The sequence below is a fragment of the Cryptomeria japonica genome, chromosome 10 (assembly GCF_030272615.1).
Source record: "Cryptomeria japonica chromosome 10, Sugi_1.0, whole genome shotgun sequence".
Classification (NCBI taxonomy): domain Eukaryota; kingdom Viridiplantae; phylum Streptophyta; class Pinopsida; order Cupressales; family Cupressaceae; genus Cryptomeria; species Cryptomeria japonica.
This window is the reverse complement of record NC_081414.1, coordinates 138,700,740-138,722,274: the sequence shown is the minus strand read 5'-3', so window position 1 is coordinate 138,722,274 and position 21,535 is coordinate 138,700,740. Positions and strand designations below refer to the sequence as shown.

Genomic DNA, 21,535 nt, shown 5'->3' with positions numbered 1-21,535 from the left:
AGATCCTAAGAAAAAGATAACCATAAAAGCTTATGATGATGAAGAGAGATCCTCAAAAGGATTAGTGGTATTTCCCATTCAATGGGACCAATTTAGAAAGATACAATTTTCTAAGTCTTGGACATGGACTTGACCTATAACATACTCTTGGGTCGACCTTAGATCCACGAAATGCAGGGAGTACTATCTACCTACCACCGATGTATGAAATTCCCTTACAACGGACAAAAAATCTCAATCTCAATAGATTCTAATCCCTTCCAGTATTGGAATAACCTCAGAGAATTTCAAGATGTCTTGGTACCACAAAATAGGGAAGCTCTAGCTTATACTTCATCAAGCAGTAAAACCCAACTCAACTCTCTATCAATGGATTTTGAGAAAAATATTTAGCTAAAGGATAAGGGTATGGGCGAATATTCTTTTGAACATTCCTTGTGTCTATCAAAACTACCAGTTTCACCAAGATCCTATGGAAAACCATCAACATCTAAGCAACAATCTTCACAACCTATCAAGCTCTTTGATGGTACATTTGTCAAAGCAAAGACTCTAGCAAATGAATCTAATGATAAAGACATCCTAAACTGGCTATACCAGGATGAAGAAGAAACCAAAGAAGCAGCTTTAAATATCAAAGTACAAATAGAGCCATATGGTAAAGGGTTCAAAATCATGAAAAACATGGGATATGATGGTCATGGTCCTATTGGAAAAAGAAAAGAAGGTATTCTAGAACCTATACAACTTCCTTCTCAAAATACTAAAGACAAATCAAGACTAGGTTTTGGACAGGACATTCCAGCACACAAACAGCAAGAGGAAGAGGTAGTCTATAAACAACAAGAGGAGGAATATGAGCAAAAATAAGAACTTTCTATCAAGAGAGAGGAAGCTACCCATAACCTCTATGCACAAATACACATATTACAAGCTAGTTCTGAAATAGATTCCAATGAAGGGGAATGGGATTCACCGTCCGAGGAGACCTGTGAAGATAAAAATATTAATGTGATACAAACATATGCACCCAGACTCTACAAAGGACAAAGCTCAAGGTATAGACCATTTGAATTTATATCACAATATATTGATCACTCTCGTGAGGATGATCAAACTCAAAACGAGATAGATGATCCTGAGGAGAGTAACATCATAGACCTCAACCTTACTATCACAAACCTTGACAATATTTCCATCATTACACTTGTTGCTATAGACCTTAACCCACCAGATGATTCCTTACGATTGGTACATCCTGAACTCATCGACTAGAAACAAATAGAACCACTTAGTATACCTATCTTCCAAGATGATGATGTTATTATCCTTTACCTCTGTTCAATAAATCCAGAAACATGTTCCACCAGTGAATCTCCTAACAAAGCTTTCAACCAGGGGAGTTCCAAGTCTTTTAGTCGCAAAATAAATAAAACAAAGAATCGATCTAACGGTAAAAATCGGGCAATGGCAATGTTAGATCATTAAAAAGTAAAAAGAAAGGGTGTATCCAACGGTGAAAACCTCTCTAAGGCACTGAATGATTAGAGACTTGACACTCTTCCTGAGCATTATCAGGAAATATCATCAATATTTATTGAGCCTACACAATCAATAAACATTAGCAATGAAGAAGAAGAAAAGACCATACACCTGGCCAAATAATTAATAGATCAAGAGAGACCGAACTTCACATAGTTCTTCAAAGAAAATCAAATCAATTTTGTGTGGTCCTATATTGATATGCCAGGGATAGATCTAGATTTAATCATGCACCACCCATTCATAGCTCCTGGAGATAAGCCAATAAAGAAGAAACTAAGAAAGATGAATCCACGTGTAGCACTTCTAGTTGAAAGAGAGTTGAAAAAGCTGGTAGATGTAGGATTCATCTGGCCAATCGACTATGCAGAATGGATTTCCAACATTGTACCTGTATTAAAATTGGACAAGAGAATTTGAAAATGCACGGATTTCAAAGATCTCAATAAGGCTTGTCCCAAGGATGACTTTCCTTTACCCACTATAGACATAATTGTGGACTTAATGGCAGGACACACCATGTTATCACTCATGGATGGTTTCTCGGGCTACAATCAAATTAAAATAGCACCTGAAGACTAGGACAAAACAACTTTTAAATGCTCGTGGGGTACCTATTGTTGGAATGTCATGCCTTCATATTGAAGAATGTGGGAGCGTCCTATCAACGTGCTATGACCACAATCTTCCATGACATGATGCACACATTCATGGAGGACAATGTAGATGACTTACTGGAAAAATTATTCACAAGGGAAGGACATCTAAAGATCCTGGATAAAATATTTCAGCAGTTGGAAAAATTCAATGTAAGCCTAAATCCAAAGAAGTGTGTATTCAGAGTCACATCGGTCAAACTCCTAGGATACATAGTGTCAACAAAAGGTATGAGGTAGATCCAACAAAAGTACAAGAAATCATGGAAATGCCACCCCCATAAACATCAACCAATTAAGATCACTACAAGGAAGGTTGCAATCCATCAGAAGATTCATCTCCCAGCTGGCCAACAAATATCTACCTTTCACTCATTTGCTACACAAGAATGTTCCTTTCAAATGGGAGATAAAATATTAAGACACCTTTGATCAGTTGAAACAATATCTGATGAATCCACCTATATTAGTGTCGCCAATAATAGAAAAACCACTTCTTTTATATATCTCAGCAATTGATGTATCCTTGGGAGCTCTGTTAGCACAATAATATTCAACAGGCAATTGATTATGAAGTCTTTATTCAAGGTGAAGATATTTCTTTTAGCATTAGGGACAATGTACTTGAGCTTGGATGTTTCACTTGGGACCAACATATCAAGGATGGTCAGGTTGAGCAGCAACATACATGCCAAGAAAGTAGTACTCTTGTTGCTCAAATTAACAGTATACCCAAACTTCAAATTTGATGTGCACAACGAGGAGTCCCCTTGTGCAAGTTAGGAAAGAGGTATGGTATACTTTTCATCACCATGTGAGTTTGAAGCCTTCTCTTTTGGTTCCAACTCATACCTGGAGGAGGTCGGCTATTGTGGACACAATGATGCCCCCTTGTATGAAGAAAGTGACTTCTCTTTTGCAAGGAGTAGTTCTTATGAGGCTAACCTACGCCTAAAATACTACCCCATTGGTCTTGTATGTATTCTTGAATTCATCCTCAGATGTCTCAAATGCCTACATTCTATGGCATTCTTATGATGGCAAGGTGAATGGTGAAGTGTTCTTTCACCATATAAGCAATATGTATGATTTCATGCATGCATATGAGAGACTTCAATGTTGCAACTGGGTGGTAGATGCAACTATGGTCTAAAGGAGATCAACTCCTTCAAGAGATTCATCTTTGACAAAGGCAAATGCATCAATTGCCTCTTGTTGTAAATCAATGTAAATATTAGATTAGAGGTCATTTTGCTTTCACAAGTGTTTTTATACTTGCTACATTCTCCTTAAGAGGATACATGCTCTAGTTCCTAGCTTTTCTCCAAGTGTAGGCATGCACATGTTTTGGGATCCTCTTAGTGACTTAGTGCCCAATGGATGCTCAGGGCTTCTAGATCTCATGCTTAGTAGGCAAGCATCTGTAGAGGTCACCAAAATATTGTCATTTTGTACACCCTTAGTCCATTAGTGAGAAACGATCTAAGATAGATTCTATGGACTATTTTTGCCCCAGTTGATCAAGTGCCAAGTCAGGGAATTAAGAAAATGCTCAAGTGTTCTTTCGTCATGAGACGGACTTCTGGTCTTCTTGATTCATCCTTGCATCCTGCCTTCAATACCTCAGGGTCCACTGACCAACTCTCCTTCCCTTAAAGGATATTAGATTTTGAGATTCGAGCAACTAATCTAACCCTTACTCTTTGTTAAGTGTTAAACCGTTTCCTTGAACCCCAAAATACAAAATTCCCTTGTCAAATTTCAAGATTTTGGGAACTAGTCTAACCCTTATTATTTTGATAAGCATTAAATCATTTCCCCAAACCCTGAAATATGAAAACCCTTTGCTAGATTTCGGGATTCGAGGAACTGGTCTAGCCCTTACTCTTTTGGTAAGCGTTAAACTGTTTCCTCGAACCCTGAAACCCGAAATTCCCTTCCTTTGTCAGATTTTGAGATAACCCTTACTCTTTTGGTAAGCATTAGACCATTTCCCCAAACCTAGAAACTTGAATTTCCCTTGTTGGATTTCGAGATTCGAGGAACCAGACTAACCCTTACCCTTTTGGTAAGTGTTAGACCATTTCCACGAACCTTAAAATACAAAAACCCTTCCTTTGTCAGATTTTGGGATTCAGGGAACTAGTTTAACCCTTCTTCTTTTGGTAAGCATTAGACCGTTTCCTCGAACCCCAAAAAACGAAAAAACCCTTTCTTTGGCGTATTTCAGGATTCGAGTGATTGGTCTAATCCTTACTCATTTGTTAAGCATTAAATTGTTTCCCCGAAACTGAAAATTCCCTTCCTTTGTTGGATTTTGGGATTCAATGAACTAGTCTAACCCTTATTCCTTTAGTAAGCATTAGACTGTTTACCCAAACCTCAAAACTCGAAATTCCCTTATTGGATTTTGAGATTTGAGGAACTAGTCTAACCCTTACCCTTTTGGTAGGCATTATACCGTTTCCCTAAACCCCAAAATACGAAAAAATCCTTCCTTTATCAAATTTAGGGATTTGGTCAACTGGTTTGACCCTTACTCTTTTGGTAAGCGTTAGACCATTTATCCAAATGCCAAAAACCGTTTTTTCCCTTGTCGAGATTTTGGGATTTGAGGAACCAATCTAACCCTTACCTTTTGGTAAGAGTTAGCTTGTCTCCCTGAACCTCGAAACTTGATATCCTTCTCTTGCCTCCCTTTCATTCCTTCGGTCTTTCAGACTCTAGGGCTCTTGACTCCTCATCCTTAGCAACATTTTCCTAAAGGCCTAACGTTTGATCTGCAATGACCAACAACACTTCCAGATTGCGTGATCGACACTTAAGGATCTTAATGCTTCACCAACTCCTGCAACTTCTCTACTTTTATTCATGGAGCTACAAGGGCACATTTATTGTATTTTGTAGGTTACCATCAAGTGGAATCCAAGGCCATGCCTATTTATGGTTGCTTGATGGGTTTCATGTCAGGTCAGCATGCTCCATCCAACCTTGGATGTTACGCAATCCACCTTCTAGAAGTACTTTTCTTCTTGGGATTGCCTTGTCAAGATACGGTTTGGTTTCTTGCATGCACACTCATGTCAAATCCAATTGCTTCCCATCTTCCCAGACTAGCATTTTCCTGTACACACCAAAGTCAAGGTTTTCCCTCTTTGATTGTCGGTTTCTTTTTTGTGACCGGTTTTCTATACATAGGTTGTTAAGCCTCAATGTAAAGGGTTCTCTCCCTACTAGCTTGAGCTACTTTTTGCTCTTTCAATTCTCTTTAAGTTTTTTATATTTTCTTTCATTTATGCAATTGTAAGTTCGGTTGTTGACCTAATAATGAATTAAAATCATCATTTTTGCCTCTCTTCGACTTATGTATGTTGTGTATGTTTTCTTGCCTTCATTATAAGTGTATGTTTTGTGGCTTTCTCTCACATATATGTTGTGTTAACTTGTTTCTAAGTGTGACTTGTGGAAAACCTTCTTCCCTTTTGACATTCAACAAAGCCTAACCTCCATACACGTGTTTGGTGTCATTCATGCAATTGAAAGTTTGTGCATCTCCAAGGTATTTTGATTGATTATTGGTGTCATTTTAGGGCGGGGAGAGAGACATCTCTTATTTTGGTGCATCACCTCTTTACTTTTTGCATTTTCTTGCCTCTTTTCTCTTGCAAGTTGTTAAGAGTCTAGGTTTAGGAGTAGGATTTGAAGTGTTGAGTTGGTTCAACACCTACAACTGGATAAGGAAGGAATCCGGCCTTCTCCAGAGATTCAACCCCCTTGTGCAAGGTCCGACACTTTGAGGTTGTTTCCATGTTTCACAAGGTTGTTGGGTTGATAGCTTAGCAAGGGTGCAAAATTTTGTGGCAACAAATATCATTGTATAGCTCTTTGATGTATCATTCTTTAATTGGTACCTTACTTTGATCTCATTGACTCTCAATTTGATGTATGTAAATGATTGATGTTCCTCCACTCCAAAATCAATGACGTTAGCTGAGTGTCAATGCGTCATCATATGCTATCTGTATAATCAAATTATATATGATACCTTTGTGCCCCACACACAATATTTGGTTTCTGTCTAACAATGCCAACTCCTATAAAGGTTGTGGTTTAATGTTTGATGATAGTGGGCATAGATATCACTGGTAATAGCTTCATGTCAAACTTGTGAATCCACAATAAATTTGGCATCACCCAAAAAACTTGCTACAATACAAAAATCAATTATAAGTCCACCTTGTTTTGAATTTGCACCAGCTAGTATATTGTTTGATAGGTAGATTGAAACATCTTTGGGAGGATCCAATACCTCAGGATGGAGAGTTATTTGTCTTGTGAGTAGATTCAAATGTTAGTAAACTTGTATAAACCTCATTTCCAAAAGTCAAGGGTACCCACCAAATGGGACTTTGAAATCCTTGTAAAACCTTATTCTATGGTCCTCCTTCATAGTAGAATAGCTACATTTGATATACTTGGATTGATTCACCAAGCATGATTGACCACCCTTAAACATCCTAAACCTTGTTGGCACTTATATTACACAAGTAGATCAAGTATCATAACAACCCCCTTGATAATTTCTTGAATCTATTATGTACACAATATGAGAAGGTCTTATTATGGTCAACCACAGTGCCCCCATTATAGATGAAGTAATGAAATTATTGAATACACCCAAATCTATCATAGAATTATACAAAATCATAAGCCAATAATGCAAATTAGAGAAGATGATACATACTTGCAATTTCATCAATTTTAAGCTTTCCATTCTATGTTTTGTAATTTTAGTAGAATCTTTTTCTATATAGATGTAAACTAGCTTCAATGTCTATAGAAGTAGAAGTATACATAAGTTTCTTTCAAAACATCAACTATGTTGAACTGTTTGGATTGTCATCTTTGAATATCATTTTATAAATCTTATTATTCATACTTTTCTACCACACATAAATGTAAGAACAATATAATAAAAGTTGCAATTTCATTTTATAACAATATAATAAAAGTTGCAATTTCATTTTATTTATATAAATTGTAATAATTAATTTTAAACAAAACCCTAAAGACTAGACAAAACTCATTTAAATGAAAAAAAATTACTGTGTCACAATTGTATAAGCTCTATAAGAAAAGAAATGGGCATTTTAAGCTTGCCCATTTATCTATAACTCTGGCTAGGTGACAAATAACACTCCGATAAACGAGAAAACGTATCTTTGAAAATCCAAAAGGCTGTGTAAGAGATTTTCTCCACCACGCAATTCCAGTAGCCAGAGTTGAACAACCATCTGACAAGGAGATGGCTCAATGAGATGCAAAATGCCCTTGGTATTCAATGACAACATAATGCATAAAAGCACCTGGACAAATGTAAGTTGGCAAATATAAATTAAAATCCAATGAATTAATCCAAACTTTAAGACCACATATAGAAGGACAAAGGTAGAAGTTGACAAACCGAAGAAATGAAGTTGACAACATGAAGAGATGCTCCCCTCATCTTCTTCAAGCTGGCTCGATTCTAAGCCCTTCTCTTACATTTCCTGCTGGCTGAGCAGCTTTCTATTTCCTTCTGACATTCCTCTCCTTTTGTGTTTCACATTCTTCCACCTCCTCCAGTTTTCAATTCAGAGTTGTACAGTTTTTTTCTGAAAAATAGTTTAATGTCACGTTAACAAATATCTCACCAGTCTATCTCGTCAGTAAAACATAAAATATGATATATAATTGATCAGATGAAAAGCATGGGCTAGCTATCGAACACTCAGAAACAAAAAAAAAATTGAGAAAGCAAATTAAAACTTGATTCCTTCTTACCAGTAGAAATCTACATGATGCAACTTGTTATAATGCAAAACTGCATTTACAGAATCCTTACTTAGCACCACCCAGAATCTCCACAACAGGATTTTTCATTTCTGAAATAGTGGGAATGATTTGTACCTTTCACTCCAGTTTCTCTTGCAACGATCTTTGAGATATACTTGGTTGCAGTTTGACAGTCGCCACATAATCAAAGGTTCCTGAAAACTTTAATAGTTGTTTCATTGCAGAGGCAGAAGAGCAATTTAGTCTCCTTCATATTGTACCTGGAATATACCCTGCTACCTTTATCTCCAGAGACAGTTGTATTTGCATAGATCTCCTCTGTTCGAGAGGTGATCTAATTTCTAAACATTAAACATGTACCAATTTCTGAGCTTCAGTCCAACTACATCCAGGAATCTTTCTAATTCCTCTAGCTTTCATCAAATTCCTTACCTTTCGAACGTCACCCCACCTACCTACTTCAGCATAAATGTTTGACAGAAGAACAAATGGTGCAGAAGTTTGAGGCTCCAAGTCAATGAGGATTGTTGCCACAAATTCCCCGAACCCTATATTCTTATGTGACCTACAAGCGCCAAGCAAAGACATCCACACAACCAAATCCGGTTTTATTGGCATTTTGATGACAAAGTTAAGGGCTTCTTCAAGATATCCAGCACGGGAAAGAAGGTCAATCATGCATGTATAATGATCCAATGCAGGCATAATGCAATAAGAATCGGTCATGCTATTGAAGTATGTACAACCCTCGTCCACTAGACCTGAATGGCTGCACGCAAATAAAACACAAAGGAAACTTACATCGTCAGGGTTGGTTCCAGAGTGCCTCATTAGTTCAAACAGTTTAAGAGCATCCTTGCTAGAGCCATCCATTGCATATCCAGAGATGATTGCAGTCCATGAGGTCACATCTGGATGTTTCATTTTGTCAAACAATGCATGCGCCTTCTGTATATTACCACATTTTGCATACATGTCTATCATGGCAGTCGCAACTGCATCCGATAAAAACCCATTTTCAATTATTTTTCGATGGACTTCCATGCCCTGTTCCAAAGCTCCAAGTTTAGCACACGCAGGGAGAATGCTGATAAAGGTTGTTGAATCTGAATTCAAACCTGCCAATTGCATTTCCCTAATCATCTCCAAGGCTTTCTCAGCAGGTCCGCTTCGTGCATACCCTACAATAACAGCATTCCATGAGACCACATTAGGTTGAGGTATTTCTCGTAAAAGCCTCAAAGCCTCGTGCAGGAGGCCGTCCTTTGCATATCCTGTGATAAGGCCATTCCATGAAGCCACATTTCGTTGAGGCATTTCTTTGAAAAGTCTTGAAGCCTCATCAAGGCGGCCATTTTGAGCATATCCTGTCATAATTACATTCCAGGAGACTGTATCTCGCTGGGGCATTTTGTCAAACAGTTCGCGCGCCTTCACTACACTTCCACATTTTAAATGCATATCAATCAATGAATTAACCACAATAATGTCGGATTGAAATCTACATCTAATAACCTTCCCATGGATCTGGGAACCATGTTTTAGTGATGCCATGTCAGCACACACAGAAAGAATGGTGGAGAAAGTGAATTGATCTGGATGGACAGCTGTTCGTTGCATTTGGTAAAACAAATTGATAGCTTCTTGAGGAAATCCATGACTTCTGTGAGACGCAATTATCATATTCCATGAAAATTTGTTTGGTTGTTCCATTTTGTTGAATACATTGCGAGCGTCTTCCACACTTCCGCACTTGTCATACATGTTGATAAGTTTATTCTGTAAAAATGCATACTTGGCAGGTTTAAATTGGCTACCATTGATAAGAGAGTGGATTTGTTTACCCTCTGGAAGAGCATTTTTGGCAATACAGATCTGCAATAGATGAAGATATATAGAAGAGTCTACACAAGGATTGTGTGTAGTAAGCAAAATCTGCAGAGCCTCCTTCAATCGACCCTCTTTACTGAGTGCTATGATATTGAATTTGAGGTGGGCTAGGGATGCCATTGTGTGCTTAACGCTTTGATTTTTAATCTACAATTGTGAATGACAGAAAAAATTAAATACACAGACTGGTGTCTCCTTCCAGTGGAACGATTACCGCCGACGAAAGAATTGGCCATTTCAATATTTTAAACACTTTGGGTGATAATTAAAGAGGTTCCCTATGTAAAAAATAAATATTCAGAGGTTGTTTATACTCTTAATAAAGAAAATCGATTTAGATAGAACATAACCTTTCAACATTATTTAGATAGAACATAACCTTTCAACAAAGATTGAAAGAGAATAATTCAACTTTGTTGGGTTGGGGAAGGGGCAAAGGCAAACTTTTATAATTTTGTTTGAGGTTGTGATTTAAATGATTCTATGTGATGTTTGTATCATTTGTCTCTTTTTAAGAATCAAGTATGATAAGAGCAATTTAATATTCAATATTATTAGGATTCAGTAGAATGGAGCAATCAAACGATACCAATTATAATGTAGATTAAAATATAAAAATAAGAATTTCACAACACACAAATTTAATGTGGTTCACCTAATGTAGGCTACATTCATAGAGAAACGGTCATCCAATTTTTTGATATTATCCAATGAAAATGAATAACAACCTTGCAACATAATGTGTTGATGTGTGCTATATTAATACACTCATGTTGCATTATTCCTCCTTTCATATTCCATAACCACTTATCTAACAACCCTTTTTGGCAATTTACAATGTTGGTTTTCAAAAGAAACTAGCAACCAACTCCTATATTAAATTGTGGACAATTTTTGCTTTGGGGATGCTACCCCCTACACTCCCCCATTGATAAATTTGGGGTCAAATTGTGGCTATCAAAATCACCAAAATTTAACTTGATGTGCATGAGAAATTGCCACATACCAACAAATACTAGATACAAAATTATATGGGTTAACAAATCGAGCTCAAATGAATTATCTCCCACTTGTTTCCTAATCTGATATGGCCCATTTTGCAAAGTCATGAGTTTGTAAGCCTCTCTTTCTAAAGATGTAAGCATGTCTTATGCTCCACTTAAAATTGACAAGGGACAAAATGTTGATTATATTGTTGATTGCACCTATCTCTAGTTTGCTAGAGGATTTCATGGCCCTGTTATAAATATGTCATATCCTCTTGAAATTTGTTCGTCTTACCCACTTCCTTTTGGATATGAGGTGATGACTTGTCCAACACAAGAAGCAGTGCTACATCAATATGCACTAATGGTTATACAGACCTAGAATGGGTTGTTTCTCATGGAGCTATGAACAACACAATTGTAGTTGTGATGGATGTAGGGCAAGATGATGAGAATGATTCAAGTGATACATCTAGAGAAATTAAACAATCATGCAAATAAAAACCTTTATTTTTCCATCTATCTATATATAGATGGAATGATATATGGGCTTTGTTGGTGTTGTGTCCATCATGGATCACAAAAAAAGATTCAAAATAAATAAAGATTAAGAAATATATTATCCTTGTCTAACACAATGATGTTTTGTAGGTTGAAATGGAATTGTGGATTTTTAAAGAAAATCTTGATAGTGTCTTCTACAAGGATCCCTTTCTTGCAAGGCATCAAAATTATCATCTTGAGAACCTATCAACTATAACTTATGCACAATCATGATCGTGTATGCTCATAAGAAGACTTAATAAGAATTCATATAAACAAACTATCAAAACTTGCTAATAATTGGTAAGGATGTGTATAGCCTTGTTCAATGTCAATTGCCTTTGCAATGGCATAAAATGTCCAACATCTAATGCATACAACATCATGATATGATTTTTCCAAGAGAATTACTTCTACAAAACTTATGTTAAAAACTTTATGTTTATGAAGAGGGTGATCTACTAGGGTTTTAGTCTTGGTTATACTAGTGTTAATTCATATCTACTTAATATCATATTGCTTTATTCTAAAGAAAGGTTTGACATTGCTTTTCTACATTTACTATGGAGATTTCTAGACTACCACCATATGAGTATTTTCCACCCATTATAAATTCCCTCAACCTTATGTAATTCCACAATTGCTATTGGAGTTGAAGGCTTGAAAACATGGGGTAATGGTTCCTACTACTCAAGCATCCTAGGAAATTTGTAACTTCTAAGGTGTTCCCTGAGGTACACCCATTGAAACACCTTCAAATATGGTTCTTCCCCATTATGGTCTTTGTTGGTGATTGTTCTTGGCTTCAAATTACACTTTGATAGGATATTTTATGGGGAAAATATCCCCTATAAACATGCTCAAAGAATGGGTGACCAAGGCTTGGGTGCCACATGGGATCTACCTTGATGTCATGTAAAACCTCACTAAGGGTTTTTTATTTTTTATTTACTAAAGCTAGCCATGCAAAGGCTACTCCCAAACATGGTCCATGGTATGCTTGTGCATTTTTTTCTTTTTTCACACCCTAGACTAGAGCTTTGTCATTTCTAATGAGAAAGCTCTTTGTATGCCTATCTAGGATGAGTTTCTTGGGTTGCCTTTGCCATGTTAGAATTTCTTGAGCAAGACAACCTCCCCCTTAGGCAATATTATTTGTGTTGCACTTGACAAGTTATTTTCAACTTGACCCTAGAAGAGGGTTTGCCTTGAATTTGACCTTTCTAAGGATCCAAAGGAGGCACTTTATATACAAATTGAGAATATGATACACACCTAACCTATTCTCTATCTAAAGTTGCTCAATACTTATTATTGTTGTCAATCTTCTTAGCACAATATTTGGGAGTTCCCTCTAGTTACTCCTCGTGTCAACCCACCACTCAATGAACTATTGATAATCCATCTCTTGTGAAAAGGAGGAAGAGTGGTCAATTGTGGTTAGTTAAAAAGCCAATATTATTAGTGGTAGTGAAGCTCACCTGAGTCTTCACTAGCATTGATGGTTGGCCATTGAAACCTCCAGGAGACACAGTTTTAAAACATTAGGACCTAGGAATGTCTATTGTTCATTTCAATGGGGAGCTATTTGGTAAGATGAATAAGCTAAAAATCACCAAAGCACCACTAGCAACATCAATTTTATCTTCTTAGGTGGAGGCCATTTCACTCCTTATCTCCACTTGATGGTCTAATAGGGATCCTACAACTTTCCTATATGTTTGAAATAAGGTCAATATGTGCTAAAGAAATGGTGACCTACCCAACCTTTCATTTAGGTACTCAATTTAAATTTGGAGGAAAAATTGTATGATAGCAATGCAACTCTTAAGGAGATGGATAATGAGGATATGACCCTCAACACCTACTTATGAGATTTATGCATTGAAAAGTTTGAGGTTTGATGAAAATCTTAAGGAAGTATTTCTTGTGTGATGCTTGACAAAGATTTCTAGGTCTAGACATTCTCTATTTGTAAGAAGTAACATTGACTTTTCACTTTTTGTTGCATGCCCCAATAAATTTTTGTAGCATGCCACAATAATTTTTTTCTAGCAATCATGAATTTGGTCATGGTGGAGTTGTCATATTCATCCCTCCTACATGGCTCTAACACTTAGTTGGCCAAGGATATGACCCCACCAATCGAGCACTTTGGGATCTTTCCAACATTAATAATCATTCCTTTGGAATTATTAATGTTTATAATTCAAATGATGTTGAACCATATGCCTTTTGGAGATGGATTGTGGATACAATGCTTGTTGCCACTTGTGTTCTCTGTGGGGATTTTAACATCATTGATGTAGCCTATGAAAATGTGGTGTTTTACCTATAAGACGGACAACTAGTGAAAGAGAGGCTTGGTACTTTGTGCACAATAAATTTGGGGATTTAAAATCTTAATCTTGGCCATTATCATGATCATATAATATGGTACATGTGAAGTAACCTAAAAGTGTGTTCTAACAAGGTCTACCAAAACTCGAGAGAGCCATGATATCAACCCAATTTTTCTTTGTGTTTTCTATCTATTTTTCCCTTCCAGTTGAGCCTTTGTTGAATGTTGTCATTTTAGACCACTGCCCAATATGGCTTTGTATTGAATAACAACTTGCAAAACTTAAGGCCATAAAGACTCATTTTTTGTAAACACACCACTACATCCCATAATGCAATGTTGGCACATATTCAACATGTTTTGGATTTAGAGCCACATACTATACATGAGATAGGTTGGATTGTTGTTGGAATGATTCTATCAAACACACATCCCATTTCCTCTATATTTATGGGCGTCACTTGACCCATTTTTTCCATTGCTCATATGAGGCTACCACCTTGGAGCTCTACCAAGCCATGGCTACTTTGGAGGCACAACATTTGATTCAATTATGCAACTATTTATTCCCAAACTCTACCACTAGAAGTAGGTTGCATATACTCATTTGACCTATGGGGCCCAAATCAAAACTTAGTTTCACTAACTTAATATTGGAACAAAGTATCTAAAGGATTTTTCCAAGCCCTACAAGATCATAACAAATCCTAAGCCATTAAAAAAATTGAGGATGGTCAATATCTTTTAATAGAGCTTTGTGGCATCCTTCAAACATTTTTTAGTACCATGGACAAATTTTTACTTTCCAAGAAAACACTCCTTATTAGATCATATCCTACAATGATGCCTTAATATGGTGCCTTACCAAGTTTCCAACTCTCAACACATTCTTTGTGATCAATTTCTCATAAAGCATGATTTGTATGAGGTTGTGTTCACTATGTCAAAAGACACAACTCCTAGCTTGGATAAATTGTCTTATGAGTTTTATAAAGCTATGTGAAATGCTTTATGTGTACACCAAAAAAGAATCCCATAATATTATTTTTGAAGCTTAATTAATAAAGAAAATATTAAGTTCATGCCTAAATTTGATGATTTAAAGGATATTTGCAACTAGCATCCCATCACCTTGTTGATTGCCTTTTCAAGATCATTATCAAAGCTTAAACTAGAGCCTCTTCTCCTCAGGTAGTTCACCCCAAGAAAACTAGTTTCATTAAGTTAGAGACATTTTTTATAGCACTATTATTATTTAAGAACGAATAGAATGGGCTTGATGCTTCTAACAACTTACACTGTTTCTCAAATTTGATTTTACCGAGGTTTATAACTATATTGAATGGTCTTTAATTCTTTTCATGCTTCACACATTGGGTTTTGGACCCCATGTTATGCATTCTATTAAGATGCTTTTATGTGCATCATCATTAATGGCTAGTACTCCAATTCTTTTGGGCTCTTTTTGTCCATTTACTAGGTTACTCTTTAGTCCCTATACTTTATGTGCTTGGTACTAAAGAGTTTGACTGTCTTTTAACCCATGTGGTCTCCCAAAATTTAGTCAAGTGCATTCCATTGCCTAATACATCAACCATCTCATTAATCAACACTTTGTAGATGATTCATTCCTCAATTTAATAGAGAAAGGGGATAAAATAGAAATTTATCATTGGCATATTCTTTTTAGCATTTGGAAAGGTAGAAATTTATCTATTCACGATGTAATGGAACTTACAACACACAGGCATCTCTAAGGATTTGTTAGGAGACTTAAAATTTCTTTTTGCCATGGAAATCCAGTAACCTGAACAAGAGCCTTCAGAAGCTAACCTGGCTAGGAGATAATCTGATTCATAGCAAAATTTACTAGGTATTCCATGACCATGGACCACAAAATTCACCTGGAAAAATGTAAATTTGCATGTATTGTTTGGTAAAATAGAATTTCAGATAATCTGATTCATAGCAAAATTTACATGGTATTCCATGACCCTGGACCACAAAAGTCACCTGGAAAAATGTAAATTTGCATGTATTGTTTGGTAAAATAGAATTTCAGCCCAAATAGCAGATGTGCACAAGATAATGGAGTTAGCATTAGTTTTTCACAGTTCATACACAGTTGATTTCACAAGCAATCTTTTGAATAATAGAATTAATCGAGGAAAAAATCATATCCAAGCAGTGGCTTGATTGTGATATCTTCTCTCACACTTTCTTCTGGTTACGCAACTTTTTATCTCCTTCAACCATTCCACTCCTATATTTTTCTTTCTTTCTCCGCCTCCTCCAACTCTTTAGTCCAGAGATGTACCGGCTTCCTGAAAACAGAACGTTATTGTAAACCTATATTCATCAGCACATGTAGGTAGTGATGAATATTATACAATATGATTTCATCATGTCAAAACCTCATCTAGCCCTCAAAACACTCGGAAACAATACTGTTTTAGGAACTAAACCAAAATCTAATTTGTTCTTACCACTGCAGGTCTGACATCATGCACCTTGTTATAGGGAAGGGCAGTACTTATGGTTTGGTTCATTTAACATCACCAATAATCTCCACAGGAGCATTGGCCATGCTTGAAATGGTGGAAACGGTTTGCATCTCTCATAACAATTTCTCTTGCAACAATCTTGGATATAAACTTTGTTGCAGTGTGGCAATCACCACATACTCTAAGGTTTTTGACAACTCTAATAGTTGTTCTAGGGGTCGTGTTTAACAAACCAAATGCAATTGCCAGCTTCTCGCTATGATGACAAAGAAGTGATATCTTCTCCTCCTCCTCTACATCTTTCAATACAGGTTTTGTGTCAGGAATATACCCAGCTACCCTCATCTCCCAAGATAATTTCTCCAACTCTGCGTAGATCTCGTGTGTTTGTGGGTGTGATCTGTCCCCTACATAAAAGACATGCACAATTTTATGGACTTCAATCCAACTACATCCAGGTATCTTTTTAATTCCTTTATCTTTCATCAATTTCCTTACGCCGAGTACATCAGCCCACCTACCCACTTCTGCATATATGTTTGACAGAAGAACATAAGGTGCAGAAATTTCAGGATCCAACTGAAAAAGGAGCGTTGCCACAAATTCTCCTTGCCTTTTATTTTTATGTGACCTGCATGCGCCAAGCAAACACATCCACATAACCACATCAGGTTTTATTGCCATTTTGATCATAAAGTTTAGGGCTTCCTCAAGATAGCCAGCACGGCCAAGAAGGTCAACCATGCATTTATAATGATCCATTGTAGGCATAATGCAATAAGAGTCACTCATGCTTTTGAAGTATTGACAGCCTTCATCAACTAGACCTGCATGGCTGCATGCATATAAAACACAAAGGAAGCTTACATGGTCTAGGTTGGCTCTTGAATGCTTCATTTGTTCAAAGACCTTGAGGGCATCCTTGCTATAGCCATGCATTGCATATCCAGCAATGATTGCAGTCCATGAGGCCACATCTGGTTGATGTATTTTGTCAAACAATTCGCGTGCCTTCAGTATATTGCCACATTTTGCATACATGTCTATCAAGGCAGTCACACCTGTATCTGACAAAAAGCCACTTTCAATTATTCTTTGATGGATCTCCATACCCTGTTCCAGAGCTCCAAGTTTGCCACAAGCTGGAAGAATGCTGGCGAAAGTTGCCGAGTCTGGCCTTACATCCGCCAACTGCATTTGCTTGGAAATTTCCAAAGCTTTTTCGGCAAGCCCATTTTGTGCATAGCCAGCAATGATTGCAGTCCATGAGACCACATCTCGTTGAGGCATTTTGTCAAACAATTCGTGCGCAGTCTGTATACTTCCACATTTTGCATACATATCTATCAAGGTATTATTCAATACAAGAACATTAGATTGAAATGCACGTTTGATGATTTTTCCATGAATTTGCAAACCATAATCCAAAGATACCATGCTAACACACACAGGTAGAACAATGGAGAAGGTGAACTGATCGGGTTGGATTCCTGTTCGTTGCATTTGGTGAAACAATGTGAATGCCTCTGGAGGAAAACCATGCCTTCCGTAAGCTGCAATTATCATATTCCATGAGAAGACATTTGGTTCTTTCATAAGATTGAAAACGTTGCGAGCATCTACCAAACTTCCGCATTTGTCATACATGTTGATAAGTGTGTTTTGTAAAAATCTGTTGGTTGAAGATGTGAATCCCCTGTCACTGATCCATGAATGGAATTGTCTTCCCTTTGAAAGGGTTTTCTTGACGCTACACGTTTGCAATAGATGTAGATATGTGAAAGAGCCTACAAAAGGGTTGTGGGTGGTAAGCAGAATGTGTAGTGCCTCTTTGACGCAACCCTCTCTACAGAACGCTCTGATATGAAAATTGAGCTGGACACTGGGTAGCATTGAAGCGTGGGCATAAATTCATTTTTTCTTACAATCCAATACAACACACCATCTTTGCTACACTGTTATGGTTAAAAACCCTTCGAGTGGTATGAGAACCAGGATGGATGTATAACTATATTCAGAGATTATTTCTCTACATTTGGGGTAACCCTTTAAAAAAATATCTTTCTGTGCAGTTGCCCTTGGGATTTCGCCTCCCTGAGATGTTCCAGATACGTAGTTTATGCAGGATGTTCGTGATACCCACCCTTCTCAGCAAAGCTTAGAATGATGGTTAGGAGCCAATTGGTGTTGGCTATGATTTGTCAAGATGAAAGTTGCAGCCTTGATTATTGGGAACTTCCTCAAATACTAGTTTGGTAGCTTTAGCAACATGGAATAAAGCAGCAAAATATAAAGGTCTAGGAGGGATAATGGTGTTAATAAGAGAAGAGGGAAAAATGGAAGGTCATGAATATTCACTTGTTGTCTGTTATTTTTTATCATTTGTCGAGTTTGGAAAAATGTTTTGTTGGATAATGGACTTCATAATGATGTTATTGCTGATACTATTAGACAGACTATATTAGGGGAAAGGACCCAGTAGTTGTGCACCCTAACTTCGCGCTTCTCAAAATTCTATTTGGAAATTTCAAATCACTTCGATTTTTTTACAGCAGCTTACTTGGCAAGTCCCCTGTTTATAAATAAGGTTTCAGGGCCACATCATCAAATATGATGCCACATCAGCATGCTTTTTGCCAAGGTGTCCAAAACAGCCCCAAAAAAAAGTGAGACCAATAGGCATGCAAAAGAGACCCCAATAGTTGTGCAACTGACATGGCATCACTTGATTGGTTACTTTTTACAATATTAGTACATTTCTTAACAACTATTGGTACATTTCCTAGCAACTGTTGGTACATTTCCTAACAAAAATTGATATTTTTTGTTTCAAACAATAAGTTTTATTTGTTCAATTTTTGGAACAAAAGGTATCAACCACCCTCACAACAATTGGTACATGCTCAACTACTGGGTCCTTTCCCCTACTTAATATCTGGGAAAGTATATTTTCAATCATGTTTTCTAATCATATTTTGAATCCGGATACTGAAATTATTAAGTTTTATTCTGACATTATATTACAGTTTGTTTCTTTATGTTCCCAGCTGGAAAAAGATGGCAAATATCAATGACCATTGGATAAGAATAAATACCAGTTTTTGCAACTTCATGATAAAGACATTTGTCGTTTAGTTCAGCCATTTAATGTATTTGAGGCTCTTTGGTTTCAACTATGTATTTGTGTAGGTTTGAACAGTCCATTTAGCAGCAGTATAATTTTCTAATCTTTGCTTAAAAGGGTGTATTGTATCAGATTTGGTGGGATTCATCCAATTTACTTCCGTGGTCATGTAGTTGTGCATCAGTGGCCATGTAGTCTACTTTACATTTCTCTTATTTCCAGCTCCTTTTGGACTGCTATTCTTTATGTATTTTTTTATTTTCAGCTTTTATCAATATAAAATAAATAAAGCAATAGAAAAACATGATGAAAATATGTCAAAATCAGTGCTCATCCTTAAGAGGGACATTTCAATTTAGAGGAAGCTTGGGAGATTTTGTTATCTAAGAACTACAATTCAAGGACATCAAACAAACAAATCAATCAAATAGGTAATAATGAAGATCTATACAAGAACCCTCTTTGGATGGCATAAGAAGAAAATTAGCAATAGGTCAGAGTTCCACAAGATGCATATGAAGCCATCACATGTTTGGGAAGTGTTACTAGGCTTATGTAGCATTCACAACTTCCTCATATTAGAATATTCTTGTATAGAGCTTAAATCAAATCACAATCTAATTTCAATAACCAAGGGGCAATCAACATGACGAGCACAATTGTCTTTCTAAGGATTGGGAGACCTCTGTTACCAAATATGGGATATGAGCTTTTGTATTTTAGAGTTGTTTTGTTGGTGTTCCTAGTGTTACTCTTTAGTTGTTTTTTGGTTTGTTCCCTTCTTTGCTACCTAGACTAGCCTAATGGTTATGAAATCCTTATAATGTAAGAGATTGGAAGCCTTTTCTTAGCTTATCTAATAAAAAACATGACAAGCACAATTCATATTAGAATATTCTTGTATAGAGCTTAAATCAAATCACAATCTAATTTCTATAAAATTTCAATAACCAGGGGACAATAAACATGACAAACACAATTGTCCTTCTAAGGATTGGGAGACCTTTGTTACCAAATATGGGATATGAGTTTTTGTGTTTTAGAGTTGTTTTGATAATGTTCCTTGTGCTACTCTTTAGTTGTTTTTTGGTTTGTTCCCTTCTTTGTTACCTAGTCTAGCCTAATGGTTATGAAATTTTATAATGTAAGAGATTGGAAGCCTTTTCTTATCTTATCTAATAAAAAACATGACAAGCACAATTGAGCCGCCCAAATAAAGTCAAGGTTCTACATAAAGATAAGGAGACCTTAGTTAATAGATACATGGTGTTGATGATTTTTCTTGCTACCTCTGGTCCTAAGGAGAAGAATAATTCCAGCTCATGGAACGAGGAACCTAGAGCATACAATCTGCACTATCAACAAATTGAAGACAAGAAAACACAACACAACAAGGCTTTGTTAGTCTTCTTCACTGTGAGCCTCACCAAGCTCAAGAGGGTATTCCTAATTCAAAATTTGTGCATCTAATACAGATGCAATATTATTAATGATATGCAAGCTCATGGATGGTGGGTAGTTCTAAGTCATGTAAAGATCCTACAGATAATAACCAATTAAATCCCAATCCCCTTGACTTTAAATTTTAATAAGACCAATAGAACCAACATCTCTCAGAAAATGCAAGGGGACACAAGGTATACATGCTCAAATTAGTCCTTTACAGTAGCCTACTATTTCAGAGATGCAACACTTTAAGCAACTTAGACATGAAAAAAAGGGGGAAGAAAAGAAATAGAGAATTCAATGATTTAAACATTTTCTGAAATAAATTCCAAACAGTTTCAACAGACCAGTGTGTATCATAGGGAACAAAGTTGACCACAAGATCACAAGTGCAAGTCCTCAATATAATTTTATTCTAATTAGTGGATTATAAACATTAATGCCTCACATTAATACAACCCATCTTATAAATTGCACAAGCTATTCTTATTAATCCATCACATATCTCAACAATTCCTTGAAGGAAACCCATTATACACAATCACACATTGACAAAACATTGCCAAGACAAATCAGAATATCCTTAATATTATGACTCATGTGAGTTCCAAGAATACAAATGGAGACAATTTATGCAACACTTTGGCATTCTAATCATTACTAATTGA

The 21,535-nt window shown here is 36.5% G+C and overlaps 2 protein-coding genes across 4 annotated transcripts; both read right to left on the bottom strand.

Annotated features, from left to right (window-relative positions):
- Positions 1-7,319: 7,319 nt before the first annotated feature.
- On the bottom strand, positions 7,320-10,245 carry LOC131027154 (pentatricopeptide repeat-containing protein At2g13600). 3 transcript variants are annotated; one of them, XM_059213648.1, is made up of 3 exons: positions 8,022-10,245; positions 7,663-7,852; positions 7,320-7,564 (listed from the first exon to the last, which is right to left on the bottom strand). In XM_059213648.1, exon 1 carries the CDS (start codon positions 10,041-10,043, stop codon positions 8,382-8,384), a length of 1,662 nt encoding a protein of 553 aa, XP_059069631.1. In that variant the 5' UTR covers positions 10,044-10,245; the 3' UTR covers positions 7,320-7,564; positions 7,663-7,852; positions 8,022-8,381. The 3 variants fall into 3 exon arrangements, with proteins under 3 accessions (XP_059069631.1, XP_059069632.1, XP_057813125.2); XM_059213649.1 differs by having other exon boundaries at positions 7,320-7,492; XM_057957142.2 differs by having other exon boundaries at positions 8,148-10,245.
- Positions 10,246-15,678: 5,433 nt separating this feature from the next.
- On the bottom strand, positions 15,679-18,554 carry LOC131027155 (pentatricopeptide repeat-containing protein At3g24000, mitochondrial). The gene is made up of 2 exons (XM_057957143.2): positions 16,280-18,554; positions 15,679-16,117 (listed from the first exon to the last, which is right to left on the bottom strand). Exon 1 carries the CDS (start codon positions 18,188-18,190, stop codon positions 16,349-16,351), a length of 1,842 nt encoding a protein of 613 aa, XP_057813126.2. The 5' UTR covers positions 18,191-18,554; the 3' UTR covers positions 15,679-16,117; positions 16,280-16,348.
- Between the last annotated feature and the right edge of the window lie 2,981 nt (positions 18,555-21,535).

What these genes read in the sequence shown, in the direction of transcription:
- LOC131027154 (XM_059213648.1), bottom strand. Translation starts at nt 10,043, where the DNA reads ATGGCATCCCTAGCCCACCTCAAATTCAATATCATAGCACTCAGTAAA.
- LOC131027155 (XM_057957143.2), bottom strand. Translation starts at nt 18,190, where the DNA reads ATGCTACCCAGTGTCCAGCTCAATTTTCATATCAGAGCGTTCTGTAGA.